Source organism: Cololabis saira, chromosome 10 (genome assembly GCF_033807715.1).
Source record: "Cololabis saira isolate AMF1-May2022 chromosome 10, fColSai1.1, whole genome shotgun sequence".
Taxonomy (NCBI): Eukaryota; Metazoa; Chordata; class Actinopteri; order Beloniformes; family Belonidae; genus Cololabis; species Cololabis saira.
Genome location: NC_084596.1, coordinates 5,700,494 through 5,718,005, shown reverse-complemented (window position 1 = coordinate 5,718,005; position 17,512 = coordinate 5,700,494). Strand labels below are relative to the sequence as shown.

Here is a 17,512-nt window from a genome sequence, read left to right as displayed (position 1 = left end):
TATTAAGCAAAGAAGCAAGTTTTATTTTAGTTTTAAACTTCATTTTATCCGATGAGAAAATGACTTTGGCAGTTCTGCAGTGACCGACGACTCTGAGCAGAGCTATGTATTATTATTATATTATGCCGCGTTCCATTTGTCCTCGGAAGGGAAGTGGGGATTTCCCAGTTCCCAGTCGGATTTTTCAACTGGAACGCCCCTCGAAGTGGGATTTCCCACTGGGAAAGTGGGAGAGTCTTCACCACCCCCGAGTTCACGTTCCAAGATGGCTGCCCCGGTTGTAAACAGTAGAAGAGAGCTCTGTAAAAATTCGTAGCACTTCATTCTAGTTTTGGTCACACTAAATCAGTCGTATACAAGTATTGTTTTGCATATATATGCTGCTATAGTGTAATTTACATTTTTCATGTGGTATATGCGAACTACAAACTTGTTTACCTACTTTGTAACTGGAACGCTGATAACTCGGCTGTGACGTCATTCCGAGTTCCGAGGTAAATGGAACGCAGCATCAGTCTCCTAGAGGGGCGGGGCAGTCACGTGACACAGATACAGGAAACACAACCGGAGTGAGTGGGGGAGAGTTTAATCCACATTTTCAGCAGCAACGCTCGAGTGGAGGCCACGTGTTTGCAGACGGACCAGAACCAGAACCAGGAGATGGACCAGAACCAGAACCAGAACCAGGATTCCTCATCCAGCAGGACTAAAGCTGCTGGTCTGCAGGTCAGTGTTCGGGTCCAGAACCAGAAACAGAACCAGAACCAGAACCCGAACCCGAACCCGCTCGTTCTCGGTCCGTCTGTTTCCTGCTGACGAACCGAACCAGAATCGTAGAGACGTCACATGGAGAGCGTTTGCTCATTAACATCCTGTCGCCCTGGGATCAAATAAGATCCAGTTATATATTTTAAATGGGAGAGCAATTCAATCTTAAGTGTAAAAAGTAAACTAAATAAGTTCCTACTTGATGTTTAGAGGTTTGTTGCTGCTGCTGATGTTACTGATGCATTTTCACATCCTCACATTAAACCCACACAAATGTCAACATAGACATTAAAACATAGAATAGAATAGAAAGCCTTTATTGTCGTTATAATAATATAATGAAATTAAGCAGCCGCTCCATAAAAGTGCACACATGTAAAAGACTATTTAAAAACAAAATAAGAAACAGACAATGTAAAGATATTTATATACACGATGAAAATGAATGGATGAAAGAATATTGCACATGAATGGAGGAAAGAATATTGCACATGAATGGATGAAAGAATATTGCACATGAATGGATGGAAGAATATTGCACATGAATGGATGAAAGAATATTGCACATGAATGGATGGAAGAATATTGCACATGAATGGATGAAAGAATATTGCACATGAATGGATGAAAGAATATTGCACATGAATGGATGGAAGAATATTGCACATGAATGGATGAAAGAATATTGCACATGAATGGATGGAAGAATATTGCACATGAATGGATGAAAGAATATTGCACATGAATGGATGAAAGAATATTGCACATGAATGGATGGAAGAATATTGCACATGAATGGACCTGAAACTCACCTTTTTAAATTAGCTTTTAGCTGAGTCCCCTTTTACTTGTTTAGCACTACTTATTTATTGTTCTCAATTTCCTCTTAAAGGTTTCATTATTTACTTATTTATTTCTTATGAATAAGTAAGTTCTTATTTCTGCTGTCCTGGATAGTTGGGGGTCCTCCTGTCCTGATCTGGATAGTTGGGGGTAGTGCTGGGCGGTATGACCAAAAATTTATATCACAGTATTTTTCAAAATTATATCGGTTTCACGGTATATCACGTTTTTTTTTTTCATGCACAACTGGGTGTTAACCACATAACATTTTCTAATGATTTGGAAAGGAATTGCTGCAGTAAATTGGCTTAGAATGGCCTATTTTACTGTCATGAGGAGGAAATATTGTAGAAAAACATTAATGTCCACACTAGTATAAATACAGGTTTGCATGGCCTCAAAATGATTGCCTGTTACAATGAGGTGGCAGCACTTATGATTCTAATGTAGGGCTGAACGATTTTTGAAAATTATCTAATTGCGATTTTTTTTCCTCAATATTGCGATTGCGATTTAATATGCCATTTTTTTTTTTCAAGGTCCTGTTCTCATGTATTTTTCAACTACACAAGCAATAAATCAGTCTGTTTCAAGTAGATTTTCACTTGAAATAAGTAGAAAAATCTGCCAGTGGAACAAGATTTTTTTGCTTGTAATGAGAAGATAAATCTTGTCCCACTGGCAGATTTTCCTACTTATTTCAAGTGAAAATTTACTTGAAACAGGTGAAAATTGTCAAATAAGTTATTTTTCTGGTGATGACTCTAAATGTTGAAATAGCAGTAAAACCACATTCATTGATGAAATGACATAAGGGATGGAAAGGAGGGATGGCAGTTTTACAGGGGGGATGATTTGGACCGTTTTTATTTCAGGGGGGGATGATTTGGATCGTTTTTATTTCAGGGGGGGATGATTTGGATCGTTTTTATTTCAGGGGGGGATGATTTGGATCGTTTTTATTTCAGGGGGGGTGATTTTGACCGTTTTTATTTCAGAACTTCTTCATAAATAACTCAAAATTCCCAGAGAGAAAAAAAAACACCAGCAAACTTAACAAACAAACCAATACAGCTCTCAGAGTTGACAAAACGAAACCAGCAATGAACAACTCGCAGCCCCGCTGTTTTAACCTCTCCTCCTGATGAGCTGACGGGCTGCAGGTGTGGTTTAAGGCAGATTTATGGTTCCGCGTTACACCAACGCAGGCCTTACGCCGTGGGTTACGCCAGCTACGGCGTACCCTACGGCGAAAGCTCCGCGTCGATTTAACGCGGAACCATAAATCAGGCTTCACAGGGCCCGGCTCATACTCCTCGCCGCGCGCAGCTCCTCGCCGACTCCGCGCGCATCTATTTAATACATTTATGAAGCCCAAATATTTATAAAGCCTCACTTGGCCGAGCCCTAACGCCAGTGGCGGAATGTTATGTCTACGGGCCCCAGTGCAAGACCGATGTACGGGCCCTTTAGTATGTCGCACTGTACATTGAGACGCAAACTGCAGGACAACGTCTTTAACTGAATAGACCTACTCACTCACGGTGGCTAGACTAGACTTTAATATCATAAGCGTGCGGTGACTCTTATCCACTGAAACCTTCCCTTGCTGAGTAAAAGTTTATATCAACATTAATACGTCGCTGCACATTCACTTTACAATCAGTAGAAAACAAAAAGTAATATAAAATAAAACCTCATTCAATTACGCGTTGCATGCTGGGAGCTCCGCCTCTCCACCTTCAATACATTATAGGCTACACAGCTGTGCTGTATTGACCAGCGTCTTTGCTGCTGTAAGAAGTGATTCTTACAGATATATATATTTTTAACTTTAAATTAGTTCTGAGTTATCGTTCTCCAATGGATATTTGTTACAAATGTGAATTCTATTTTTGGCTGTTGGATAATGGAGTCACAAGAGTGCGCTGTGACAAAAAGCAGGTATATGGAGCTGTCTACTGTCTGTGGTGCTGAAATGAGCAAACAACGCAAGCTATTTTAAGTTATAGTAAATGAAAGTGCTTTATTGTCATTGTACAACCCCGCATTTTTAGCACATACAAATTTGTATAAACACCAGAAGTGCACTAGTCTGTTTAGGTGATCATCGCTAATTTCGATAATCTATAGAATAAAGCAGCCGTTTAAAGCAAAAATAATTACAACTAACTGCACTCCTCTTTGAACAAGAGGCAAGGAATTAATCTTATTAAAAACAAAACGGCAATAGGCACCAACACCATGCCCAATTTGCGCACAAACCACGCAGAAGCACACAGTTTAACATACACAAATCACGTAGGCTAATGAACTCAGTGAAACTATATGGTTTTGAAATGGTTGTGCTCAGACAAGAGACCGCTAGCACATTCCAGCTGGAAAAAGAACTGAATGTGAAGTGACAGTGAATAGCTACTTTCAAGTGTCAAAATATAGCCTATCTTACACAGCTAAACTTGTAAAAATGTAACGTTGCGTCCCTTTGAAGAGCCGAAACGTAGGTTTTAAAAACCGGCTTTACAAAAATTGTCCTATTATTCTCTTTTCAGCTTCACACACACATACACATACACATACACATACAAACACACACACACACACACGCACACACAGCGCTTGTGTTGGGCTCGTCTAGCCTATATGAATGGCATCCGACGAGCCTTGCGTTGAGCAAAATCATCCACAATGTCCTTGATGTCCAACTCCCGGGCTCTGTTGTGCTCAATAGATAGAATTGCTAGCCCACTCAGCCTCTCCTGTCCCATGCTGCTCCTCAGATAATTTTTTATCTGTCTTAATTTTGAGAAGGAGCGCTCAGCTGTTGCAACGGTCACAGGTAAGGTTAAAAATAACAGCAGGGCGGTGCACACCTCATCAAAGGTAGATGTTATGGAGTGATGATCCACTATCAGCAACTTTGCCTGTTGGGAAACTGTGGATTTCTGAGCAATCTCCGCCCTCAAGCGTGCCCTGAATGACAGCAGTTGTGCGGGGAACGCACCTCCTATGTCCCTGTTGTAGTGGTCAGACAGGCGTTTTGCTTTGCCATATAACTCATCATCACCTGCGAGCTGGAGAGTCGTTGGGTGTAGTGCTTCAAACAGGTCAGATGTTTCTCGCATACTGATAAATCGTTGGGAGAGCTGTTTGATTATTATGTCGAGATTGGCATAAAAAATTTTCACTCTGAAATAGCTCTCTGCGTTGGATAGACGCTCATCTTCGCATAGTTCGTCATGATGACGTTTCGTTTTTCTGACTCACATTTTCGAAGGTAGTCTGAGCTCCCCATTTTTCTGCAAGCGTCTCTGCAGTCATCTTTGCCTGGTCAAAAGCGCCACGGTACTTCAGACAGGTTCTGTATGATGCCTTCCAGCAATGTCACTGCTCTCTGTATGTCAGTGTTTGTAGCTTGTAACAGTTTGGAAACCACATTCACGCTCTCCAAAACTTTATTCTGCAGAACCACCTGATAAACGAATGTGAATGTTTCAATTTTTTTCTTTAGTCCTGCTGCTTCAGCACACTCTTCCTTCTTGTTACTGATCAGATAAAGTTTAGTCAGCGCTTTCATTACATCCACATATCTGTAACGTATAGCAGAAATGGCATCATATCTGGAGGACCAGCGGGTAGGGCAGAGTTGCTTCAGTGTTACACCGGAGTGGGCTGAGGGCTCAGTGGAAATGATGTCATTGAGCATTGCCCACCTTTTAATACTGTGTCCAAAAAACGCATACAAATGTTCTATGGTGTCATAGAACTGTGCCACCTCGGAAATGTTTTTTACGGCATCATTCAGCACTAGGTTAAGGTTATGTGCACCACAGTGTACATATGTCGCAAGAGGCTCCTTTTCTCTTATTCTCGCCTGCACTCCCGCATAAATGGCGCTCATGTTGGCCGCTCCATCATAGCCCTGTCCACGACATTATATCGAGGCTATTTTTTGTGATGCTGTCAATGATTTTCTTTTCAATTTCACTTGCAGATGTGTCTGATACTTGATAATTTTTATATCAGTCGCTATGTCCCACACGTTTCTTACAATGGTGACATATCTGAATACTTGGCTGAGCTGATCTCGCTTGGACAGATCTTGTGTCGTATCCATAATGACTGAAATAAACGGTGCATTGTTCATATCAGCTGTAATGTCCGTCTGAACCCGTTGTGACAATATATATATCAGTTCATTTTGGATCTGAGGGCTGAGGTATTTGACTGACCCTTCAGGCCGTTTGATAAGCTCTCGCAGTGTAGGATCATAGTTTGCCAGCAGCTCGATAATGGCAATGAAGTCACCACTGTTTGGCTGTCCTAAAAGCTCTCTGTGCCCCCGGAACGTAATGTTGCAAGAAGCCAGTGTAAGTGTCACATTCACAATGCGCTCTAACACTTGTCTCCAAAAAAGCGCAGCATTACGCACGTCCCTCTCCAGCTGCGCATCAATGGTACCATTAACTTTCCAATGTTCGTACACTACACACGCTCCGACGTGTGACTGAGAGGACTCATGCAGTTCAATCTTTTCTGACAGATGCCCCCAATCTCTGACTCCTTTCACCCAGGCATCGTTATAGTGTGGTGAACTGCGGTCTCCAAATAGCCAGCAGGGCTCACAATATGCGCTATCCAATTTTGGGGAATAACAAAGCCAGCTGCGGGGCAGTTTAATGCCGGCTTGTGTTTTTTTGTTATAATACTCCTCTGAAAAACAGCGATTATTCTGATTCCTGGGGAAAGTATTACCCCTGGGTTTGCAGGACCCTTTAGTCAGAATGTAGAGTTTTATATCTGGATCGTTGATGTCTTCATCAAAATGCCCCCTGTCTGTGGGGTACGGCTTAAGTGGCTCTGCCTCACTGGCACTGACTTGTGCCACCTCAACTTCCCTCTGACCTCTTCCATCTCTGGTAGCAGTGCTGACTGACGCTGAACAGCCTGGTTCTGGTTCTGAGTCTGACCCTGATTCTGACTGCCTGAAACCAAAGATGTAAGCAACTTAAGTAGGCTATATGGCAAGGATTAGCATGGTACTCTTCATGATCACTTAAGCCGGGCATACACTGTGCGATTATCGGCTCGTTTTGAGCAGATTTTCCAGTCGTGCGACTTTTTTTTGATCGGGCCCGATTTTGACCCAATCGTTGCTCGTGCCTCGTGCAGTGTACGTGGGGTAACGACAAGAGATTAACACCTCACAACGAGCTCCCGATCACAAATCGTGAGGTCGCAAGAAAATCAAGCGTGTTTGAAATACTGGTCGCTCCTCATTATTGATTCATACACATTCTCCCCGGTGGTGGTAGCTACGTTTGTAGCCACAGCTGCTACGTTTGTAGCCACAGCTGCTACGTTTGTAGCCACAGCTGCTACGTTTTGTAGCCACAGCTGCTACGTTTGTAGCCACAGCTGCTACGTTTTGTAGCCACAGCTGCTACATTTGTAGCCACAGCTGCTACGTTTTGCAGCCATAGCTGCTACATTTGTAGCCACAGCTGCTACGTCTTTAGCCACAGCTGCTACGTTTATAGCCACAGCTGCTACGTTTTGTAGCCACAGCTGCCCTGAGGACTGACAGAAACGTGGCTACCATATTGCGCCAAACGGCCCCTCCGGCCACCACCAAACATTCATACACATTCAAACACATTCACACGATGTTATAATCTCCTACATCATCCAATATTGTCCTGTAAACTTGTTCGTTGTTCTAATCTGCTACCGCTGCTACTAAATATATATCACTTTTCCAACTGTTGCCCTGCTTACTGTCCCCTATTGGTCACCACTGGTATGACGGGCTCTCCTCGCATACTACGCAGGCACCAACTGCAAGTATAAAAGGTTAAAGTGTGGTGCAGCGCATAGATGGAGGGGGAATATGAAATGGTCTGAAAATTTTTTTTCAGTCAAAACATTTTTTTTTTGCTTTAATCCCTGGTTGTGTGAAAAAGTGTTTGCCTCCTTCCTGATTTCTTATTTGCCAAAAACATTTTTTTTTGCATGTTTGTCACACTTAAATGTTTCAGATCATCAAACAAATTTAAAGGGGACTTATTATGAAAACCAGCTTTTTTCTTGCTTTAACATATATAAAGTGGTCTCATCTCAGCCTGCCAACCCAGAGGAGGAAAGCAACCAAATTCTGCAGTGTCTGTACAGCCGCCCGGATGAGCCGTCCAGTGTGATGTGGATCTACGAGCCAATAAGATTCTGCTGTCGTTACGGAACGACGGGAGTGATTTACATAGGTTGGCCTCCGATGCGTGAAACCACACCCACAACTAACTCCACCGGCTGGAGCTTCCTCCATTTTTTTGTAGCGGTGTATCGCGTCATTCAGGCAGCCAATCAGCACAGAGCCTCATTATCATAGCCCCGCCCACTCAGAGTCCCGCATAGATAATGAGGTTAGAGAATGGGAAGATAAAGACATGGCTCAGAGGCTGAATTTTATAATTTATTTAGCAAAAAAAATGAAAAGCTTGTTTTTAAGACATTCAAGGCCTGTTTAAAATAGGTATTAGATGCCATAATAGGTCCCCTTTAAATATTAGACAAAGATAACACAAGTAAACACAAAATGCAGTTTTTAAATGAAGGTTTTTATTAAGGGGAAAGAAAAATCCAAACCTACATGGCCTTGTGTGAAAAAGTGATTCCCCCCAAACCTAATAACTGGTTGTTCCACCCTTAGCAGCAACAACTGCAATCAAGCGTTTGCGATAACTGGCAATGAGTCTTTTACAGAGCTGTGGAGGAATTTTGGCCCACTCATCTTTGCAGAATTGTTGTAATTCAGCCACATTGGAGGCTTTTCCAGCATGAACCGCCTTTTTAAGGTCATGCCACAATCATGTCTCAATTGGATTCAGGTCGGGACTTTGACTAGGCCACTCCAAAGTCTTCATTTAGTTTTTCTGAAGCCATTCAGATGTGGATTTGCTGATGTGTTTTGGATCATTGTCCTGCTGCAGAACCCAAGTGGCTTCAGCTTGAGGTCACCAACAGATGGCCGGACTTTCTCCTTCAGGATGTTTTGTAGACAGCAGAATTCATGGTTCCATTTACCACAGCAAGTCTTCCAGGTCCTGAAGCAGCAGAACATCCCAGACCATCACACTACCACCACCATGTTTTACTGTTGCTATGATGTTCCTTTTCTAAAATGCTGTTACTTTTACGCCAGATGTAATGGGACATACACCTTCCAAAAGGTTCAACTTTTCTCTTTTCAGTCCACAGAGTATTTTCCCAAAAGTCTTGGGGATCATCAAGATGTTTTCTGTCAAAACTGAGACGAGCCTTTATTCTTTTTGCTCAGCAGTGGTTTTGGTCTTGGAACTCTGCCATGCAGCCATTTTTGCCCCGTCTCTTTCTTATGGTGGAGTCATGAACACTGACCTTAATTGAGGCAGGTGAGGCCTGCAGGTCTCTGGATGTTGTTCTGGGGTCTTTTGTGACTCTTGGATGAGTCGTTGTTGCTCTCGGGTTCATTTTGGTCGGCCGGCCTCCTGGGAAGGTTCACCACTGTTCCATGTTTTCTCCATTTGTGGATAAACGCTCTCACTGTGGTTCGCTAGAGTCCCAAAGCTTTAGAAAAGGCTTTGTAACCTTTTCCAGACCGATAGATCTCAACTTTGTTTCTCATTTGTTCCTGAATGTCTTTGGATCACAGCATGATGTCTAGCTTTTGTCAGGCAGGTCCTATTTAAGTGATTTCTTGATTGAGAAGAGGTGTGGCAGTAATCAGGCCTGGGTGTGGCTGGAGAAATTGAACTCGGCTTTCCAAAGATGTGAAAAACCATAGTTAATTTATGTTTTAAAAAGGGGGTGCAATCACTTTTTCACACAGGGCTCTGTAGGTTTGGATTTTTTTCCCCCTCAATGATAAAAACCTTCATTTAAAAACTGCATTTTGTTTTTACTTATCTTTGTTTAATATTTAAATTTGTTTGAAATATTTAAGTGTGACAAACATGCAAAAAAATAAATAATTAAAGCTGCAAGCAGCGATGAACGGGCCCTCGCACTCATGGCCACCGCCCCCCATAAGCATATCAGAAATGACACCACCCACGATTTTCTATGTCAAACCATTCAAAAGTTATGGCAGAAAATAGGAACTATGAAATATCGACCAATCAGAAGAAGGGGCTGGGCTAATTTGCACCAATTATGGTCAAGGACTCAAAACCATGTCCGATGACACCACCCACGAGTCTTTATGTCAAACCATTCAAAAGTTATGGCAGAGAAATGTTTTCTAGGGGGTGCTGTTGAGCCATTTTGCCACGCCCATTAATGCAAACCATGAAATATAAAATTTATCGCCAGGCCTGGCATGCGTCAAAATTTGGTGACTTTTGGGGAACTATCAAATATAGACCAATCAGATGAAGGGTGGGCGCGCTTTTTGGCGCCTAGCGTCGCCACGGTAACGCTTTTGAAAGAGAAAAGTAATGCGCGTCGTCGCAGGATGGAGACGCACATTTTGATGTATAACACACCTGGGTGCACGTTACGGTTCGGGTCGTATTAACTGCCGAAGGAATGGCATAAATTGCGCCAAAATTACACGATTAATTCAAAATGGCCTACTTCCTGTTCGGTTTCGGCCATGGTGCCAAGAGACTTTTCTTTAAGTTGCGACATGATACAGGTGTGTGCCGATTTTCGTGCATGCACGTCAAACCGTATTGTGGGGCTTGAGGCACAAAGTTTTCTAGGGGGCGCTGTTGAGCCATTTTGTCACGCCCATTAATGCAAACGATTATCAAATTTTTCTCCAGGCCTGGCTTGCGTGCAAAGTTTGGTGACTTTTGGGGCACGTTTAGGGGTGCAAAAAGGCCCTCCTTTCGTCGAAAGAAAGAATGAAAGACGTACCTAACTTCCAGTATTATTTCTTAGTTAATAAGTTACAGTATATTTTAAAATGGTGCAAAAATCACTCACTAGATAGTCAATGGCTGGATTCAGAACAAGTGTTTTCCAATGATTTGGAAATCTGGAACAACCTAGACATTCTGAAAAACTGTACTCAATGGAGAGACCAAGGAATAAAGTATCTACAACATATAATCATATGTGGACAGTTTGTACCTTTTTAATACACTCACTGTTCAATATGGGGTGGCAGTAGCTCAGGTGGTAGAGCGGGTCGTCCAATGATCGGAAGGTCGGCGGTTCGAATCCCGCTCTGTCCCAGTTTGCTGTCGTAGTGTCCTTGGGCAAGACACCTTACCCACCTTGCCCCGTGTGAATGTGTGTGAATGTGTATGAATGTTGGTGGTGGTCGGAGGGGCCATTAGGCGCGATATGGCAGCCACGCTTTTTTTTAACACACATTTTTAGAATACCAACAACTTAAGTCCATAATAAATAAAAAATATAAACTCAACCACTAAGATAATAGTTACTTAATCTAAACACCCCAAAATTACTGTCGAAACTCTACAGGTTTATGTCCAAAATAGATAATCTCTAAAGAGTCTCTTCCGTTTTCCGAATGGGCGGCTGATCTCTCTCTTAACACTAACCAAATCTCTTGGTCACAAATATGTTTAAATACTTTCACTATGACCACGAATCCAAACTTGCAACTTATACAGTACAAAGTTCTTTACAGAATACATTATACAGGACAAATGGTGTTCCAGATGGGTTTTGCGACCTCTAATATCTGCTCACAGTGCACAGAGAACACCCCTGATAATTATATGCATGCTTTGTAGTTTTGTACGCCGGTACGGAGGTTCTGGATGGAGATTTGTGAGGATTTATCCACATGGCTCAATTAGAGAATTATAGTGTTCCCCACACTATGTATACTAGGTCACTTGGGAGACATCCACATGGAATCTAACCTGGCTCACTTGGTTCTCACTGCCTTATGTATCGCAAAGAAAACCCTTCTAATGAACTGGAAACAAAAATCCAATCTATGTATTAATCAATTCAGGAATCTTCTGTTAAATCATATCAGTTATGAGATAATGTCTGCCTCCACTAAACATAATTCGGCAGAACTGCATTCTCTCTGGTCCCCGATTATAGGCTTCATTACCTTGTGGGGGCAGGTGGGTGGTGATACATACATAAATATCTCTGCTGTTTCTCATCATCATTTGCTGCATCGGCAGGACTTGGAGCTCTCCAGTCTCCCGACGGCTCTGGTTGAACGGCCCGACAAACCATCTCTGATCGCGCTGTTTTCTTTACCGAGATCACAAGAAAAGCAGAGCAGTGATCTCCTCTCCATCCCGTGTTGCTGTCTTGTTCATTCATCTTTACTCCACCAACTCGAAATATTGAATCACTTTTCTAAGCGAACGGCGCAACGCAGCTCAAACAGCAGGTGTATCCGCCCCTTTAATCTGATTGGTTTACGAGTAAATCGTCCCCCACGTGGGGTGCGCTCTTATGATTGGCTAAAACGAAGGAAGATATCTGATTGGTTGCAGATCCTTCCGTGTTTAAGAAAAAAAATGCATTTTTTGAATCGAGTCAAGTCAGGGGAGTCTCAAAAGTCACACGCAAATCCAGCACAGCTCACAGAGGGAAAAAAAACGTTTGTAAATCAGGTTATATTTGTGTGTGCATCAAAAATACATTTGTGTATCTTGTCCTACGCACGTGTGAATTGTTGCATTTGTGAATTTTGTCCTTTTGCATTTGTGGATCGGCGTGTGCATTTGTGAATTATGAGACTGTTCTAGCTCCATACTTGAAACTAAAAAGGCTTTTGATAATGCAGCCAAGATAATGTAAGTCATCTTCTCTGTTACAGAATCCTAAAGGAAGACCCAAAAGATACAGCTGTGATCGTTGCGAGCAAGTCTTCACCACTTCATCAAACCTGAAGATCCATAAGAAAACTCACACTGGTGATGAACTGTACAGCTATGATCACTGCGGGGTGGCTTTTACCCGACAATTTGATCTAATAAACCACCAACGTATTCACACTGGAGGAGACAAGCCTTACAGGTGTGATCAGTGTGGAGCGGCTTTTGCCCAACAAGGTGCTCTAAAGAGTCACCAACGCATTCACACTGGAGACAAGCCTTACAGGTGTGATCAGTGTGGAGCGGCTTTTGCCCAACAAGGTTCTCTAACGAGTCACCAACGCATTCACACTGGAGACAAGCCTTACAGGTGTGATCAGTGTGGAGTGGCTTTTGCCCAGCAAAGTCACCTAACGACTCACCAACGCATTCACACTGGAGAAAAGCCTTACAGGTGTGATCAGTGTGGAGCGGCTTTTGCCAGGGAAAGTCACCTAACGACTCACCAACGCATTCACACTGGACACAAGCCTTACATATGTGGTCAGTGTGGAGCGGCTTTTGCCCATCAAGGTGCTCTAACGAGTCACCAACGCATTCACACTGGATTCAAGCCTTACAGATGTGGTCAGTGTGGAGCGGCTTTTGCCGAGCAAGGTGTTCTAACGAGACATCAACATATTCACACTGGAGAGAAGCCTTACAAGTGTGATCAGTGTCAAGCGGCTTTTGCCCGACAAGGTTCGCTAACGAGACATCAACGTATTCACACTGGATTCAAGCCTTACAGATGTGGTCAGTGTGGAGCGGCTTTTGCCGAGCAAGGTGATCTAACGAGACATCAACGTATTCACACTGGATTCAAGCCTTACAGGTGTGATCAGTGTGGAGCGGCTTTTGCCCAACGAAGTTCTCTAACGACTCACCAACGCATTCACACTGGAGACAAGCCTTACAGGTGTGATCAGTGTGGAGCGGCTTTTACCCAACAAGGTTCTCTAACGAGTCACCAACGTATTCACACTGGAGACAAGCCTTACAGGTGTGATCAGTGTGGAGCGGCTTTTGCCCACCAAAGTTCTCTAACGACTCACCAACGCATTCACACTGGAGACAAGCCTTACAGGTGTGATCAGTGTGGAGCGGCTTTTACCCACCAAAGTTCTCTAACGACTCACCAACGCATTCACACTGGAGACAAGCCTTACAGCTGTGATCAGTGTGGAGTACGTTTTGCCACATCAAGTAATCTAAGAAGTCACCAGCGTATTCACACTGGATGAAGTGTAAAGTGTACATTTGTGATCATTGCTGATTAATTTTAACATTGGTTAAATTATAATGCAACAGCAGTTCAGTACCAGTGCAGTACACTTGTAATGTCAGTGCAATACCGGTTCAGTTCCAATGCAGTACCTTTTCTGTACTTGTTAGGGTTTGACATTTCATGTTGACATTTCCTGTTTTATTTTGAAGCCCATGTCCTTGTGTTTAGGTTCTTGTCTGACCTTCCTGTTCCCATCTGCCCGGATCGTCTGCACCTGTATCTCCTTAACCTTTGTGTATATCTGGTCTTGTCTTTCCCCTGCTCCTTGCTGGTCCGTATTGTTTTGCCCTCCATAATAATAATAATAATAATAATAATAATAACCTTTATTTAACCAGGTAAGACTCATTGAGATTAAAAATCTCTTTTCCAAGAGCGACCTGGCCAAGAGGGCAGCATAAGTTACAACAGAAAACACAACAAAAAACAACAAACAGCAATCACACACTGTAGTCAGGAACACAAATTACATACAACATAAACGGGTCCATATAATTTGAAAACTTTTTGGCACCATTTGAATTAAAAACAAGCACATTGCCCGAGAGAACTAGTTTCTCGATCCTTTAAAATTGATCGAAATTCCCCCAGAGTGATCAGTTGAGGTAATCTCAGATCGTTCTGTATGTCATTCCATGACCGGGGAGCAGCGTAACCGAAGGCTTTTTTCCCAAGTTCAGTGTTGGCTCTAGGAACGAACATGCGCAGAACGTCCTGTGAGCGTAAACTGTAAGGATTAGAGACTCTAGACATGTAAGAACATAAATAAGAGGGAACCAGCCCAAGAAGAGATTTATAAATGAACGCTAACCATCGAGAAAGTCTGCGGGCAGATAGAGACGGACAATTTGCAGTCCATGTTTTTCCCATCAGGTTTTGTCATAGTTTTGGATTCTGGTTCACAGTTTGGTTTTTGTATCCTGCTTAACAGCGTTTTTGGTTCTGTTTTTAAGTTAATAAATCACAGTTTTTGGGAACTCCTGCCTCCTGCTCTCCTGCATCTGGGTCCTCACTACAACATCCTGACAGTACCAGTGCAACCCCAGTGTTACACCAATTCAATTTTATTTGTTGACAGGGACTGTAAATATTAATAAACACATGTAAATATGCTGGTTGTGGCCAGAGGCTAATTTCCACCATCCGTCCCCGCGGCAAATTAATACCAGACACAGAATCGGACACCAGCAGACAAAGGAGACGAGATATGACATTCATACCAACAAAAACAAAACATTAAAAGGCACGACTGAACTAGATAAAAATCATTAAGGAATAAAACATGTTACAATTGATACCAGCAATTAAGTGGCCGTCATGTTTAAAGTGCAGGAGTTTGTTAAATGTTGATGCAGATTGCAGGTCGCCCCATTGCTTCTCTAATGCTCAGAGTTGTGAAGTGCTAATGCATATTGCACTTTGCCCTATTCCACTTTTCTGGCCCACACTGACGTGTGTGCTGATGTTATTGCACAAGTGGAAATTATAGCATTCATATTTGTTATTATGTATGGACCATTGTACATTTGCATACATACTGAAAGTATGTAATTATACTAGGGCTGGGCGATATGGCAAAAAAAGTGATCACGATTTTTTTTCCCCATATTGAATGATCTCGATTTTTAATCACGATTTTTTTTAAATCAGAAGATCCCCCCTCCCTTCTGGAATAAAATAGAAAGAAACCAGAGATTAGTTTTTTTCTATGAACAAATAAAGCAAATAGCATGTTTTAACAAGACAGGTAGGTTTAACAGGTAGTTTTAAGCAGTTTCAAAAAGTTTCAAGTAGTTTTAGCAGACAAAAAATTTTTTCATGATCATTTAAAATGTAAACCAACCAAAAAATGCGGTCGTTCACAGTTTTTCATTTATTTCTGCAACTGATCTGCAACCAGGTTGAATAGCTGCATGCGTGTGTGTAATAAACCAAACAAAGCTCTACCTGAAGTGTATCTACAGTATAGTGGGGGAGGGGGGGAGCAACCCCGCCACCCGCGAGACCAGAGGCCGACACGGAAGAGCCCGGAACCCAGGCCACCGGCAACCCCACAAAGGGGAGAAGTAGGAGGGAGGCAACCCACCGCCTGCGAGGCACCCCCCCCCCCCCCCCCCCCCCCCCACGGCGCGGGAAGAAGCAGCCAGGGATCCCGCGGCGGTGGACCGCGACCCAGGCAATCCTCGGCCAACCGGTCCGGGCCGGACATTCGGCCAGGAGGCCCTCACCCTTCAGGCCAACGACCCCCACCCGGCAGGGGGCCAGCCTGCCCGGAGAGACAGAGCCGCCCCGGCTGCCGACGCGGGCAGGCGCACCCGCCCCCACGAAAGTGGCCCTCCAAGACCAGAGGGGCGCCCCGCCGCAGAGAGAGAGACGGGCGTGGAGAGAGGGAAACCCCCCAACAAGGCGACACCCGTGAAGGCCCGACAACGGAGGGCCCCAGACCCAGGCATCCCATTCATTCATCCATTCACCCATCCGATATCTATACTAATAATAATATGATATACTATACTACTACTACTAATAATAACCATCTTTGTATAATATAATTTTGATAAATTATTAAGTTTCGTTGTCCTGCCAATGGAGGCCCAAATCCTCCATGGCAGGACCCTTCCACACCGCATTCTCACCGACACAGACACACAATCACGCACCGTTTCCCCCTCCCCGGGGGGGTCCAGCACCGCCGGAAGGCACCCCAGGCTGCACGGCGAGCCCCGCCAGGCCCGGGTATCCCGACCCACCTATCCCAGGCCGGCGAGGGAACCCGGGTGATGTGGGACCCCCTCCCGCCCCTGGTGTTGAGTGCATGTGATTAATGCCATAAAAACAGGGAGGGGGAGGGCACAGTATCGATTTGACACCGAGGCCGAAGCCAGGAGGCAGGACCATTAAAGCCGGCCCTGGTAAGACACCCGTGCTCCCCCACTGGCCATCCAGTAGAGCCAGGGCCCCACCGTACCTCCACGGGCGCCCCCAGACGGAGGGGGAAATGGTCCAACATCCCCCCATTCATACTGACAACATAAGACATAGAAACCTGGAAATGGTGCCACCCCGCCGCCGCGCCCGCCTGTGCACCCCCCGGTCAGGGGAGGCCCGATCCCCGGACCCGGCCCCACCGGGTTACAAAATCCTCACTGGTCTGTACAATTCCATAAACAAAATTAAAGCTGCAAGCAGCAATGAACGGGCCCTCGCACTCACGGCCACCGCCCCCCATAAGCATATCAGAAATGACACCACCCACGACTTCCAATGTCAAACCATTCAAAAGTTATAGCAGAAAAAAGGGACAACCAATCTGAAGAAGGGGCGGGGCTAATTCAGGCCAATGAAGGTCAAGGACTCCATACAGAATCTGATGACACCACACACAACTCTGTATGTCAAACCATTCCAAAGTTATAGCAGAAAATCAGGACAACCAATCAGAAGAAGGGGCGGGGCTAATTAAGGCCAACGAAGCTTAAGAACTCATTACATGACACCACCCACAACTTACTATGTCAAACCGTTAAAAAGTTATAGCAGAAAAAAGGGACAACCAATCAGAAGAAGGGGCGGGGCTAATTCAATTCTAATTCGGGGCTCATTCCGAACCGTAATGTGCACCCAGGTGTGTTGTACATCAAAATGTTCGTCTCCATCCTGCGACTACGCGCATTACTTTTCTCTTTAAAAAGCGTTACTCTGGAGACGCTAGACGCCAAAAAGCGCGCCTCCCCTTCATCTGATTGGTCCATATTTGATAGTTCCCCAAAAGTCACCA

General features: G+C 44.0%; 2 protein-coding genes across 2 annotated transcripts in view; one reads left to right on the top strand and one right to left on the bottom strand.

The window, feature by feature from the left end:
- LOC133452321 (NLR family CARD domain-containing protein 3-like) overlaps window positions 1-17,512 on the bottom strand; it is a 674,416-nt gene that overhangs the window by 599,476 nt on the left and 57,428 nt on the right. The window lies entirely within an intron of this gene.
- Window positions 596-15,142, top strand: LOC133452328 (zinc finger protein 135-like). Its single transcript, XM_061731574.1, has 2 exons — window positions 596-726; window positions 12,410-15,142. Exons 1-2 carry the CDS (start codon window positions 661-663, stop codon window positions 13,688-13,690), a joined length of 1,347 nt encoding a protein of 448 aa, XP_061587558.1. The 5' UTR covers window positions 596-660; the 3' UTR covers window positions 13,691-15,142.

Bases quoted from the DNA above. Each gene is read 5' to 3' on its own strand.
- LOC133452328 (XM_061731574.1), top strand. From the start codon at position 661: ATGGACCAGAACCAGAACCAGAACCAGGATTCCTCATCCAGCAGGACT. The intron at 727-12,409 runs GTCAGTGTTCGG...TCTCTGTTACAG, and splicing joins CTAAAGCTGCTGGTCTGCAG to AATCCTAAAGGAAGACCCAA.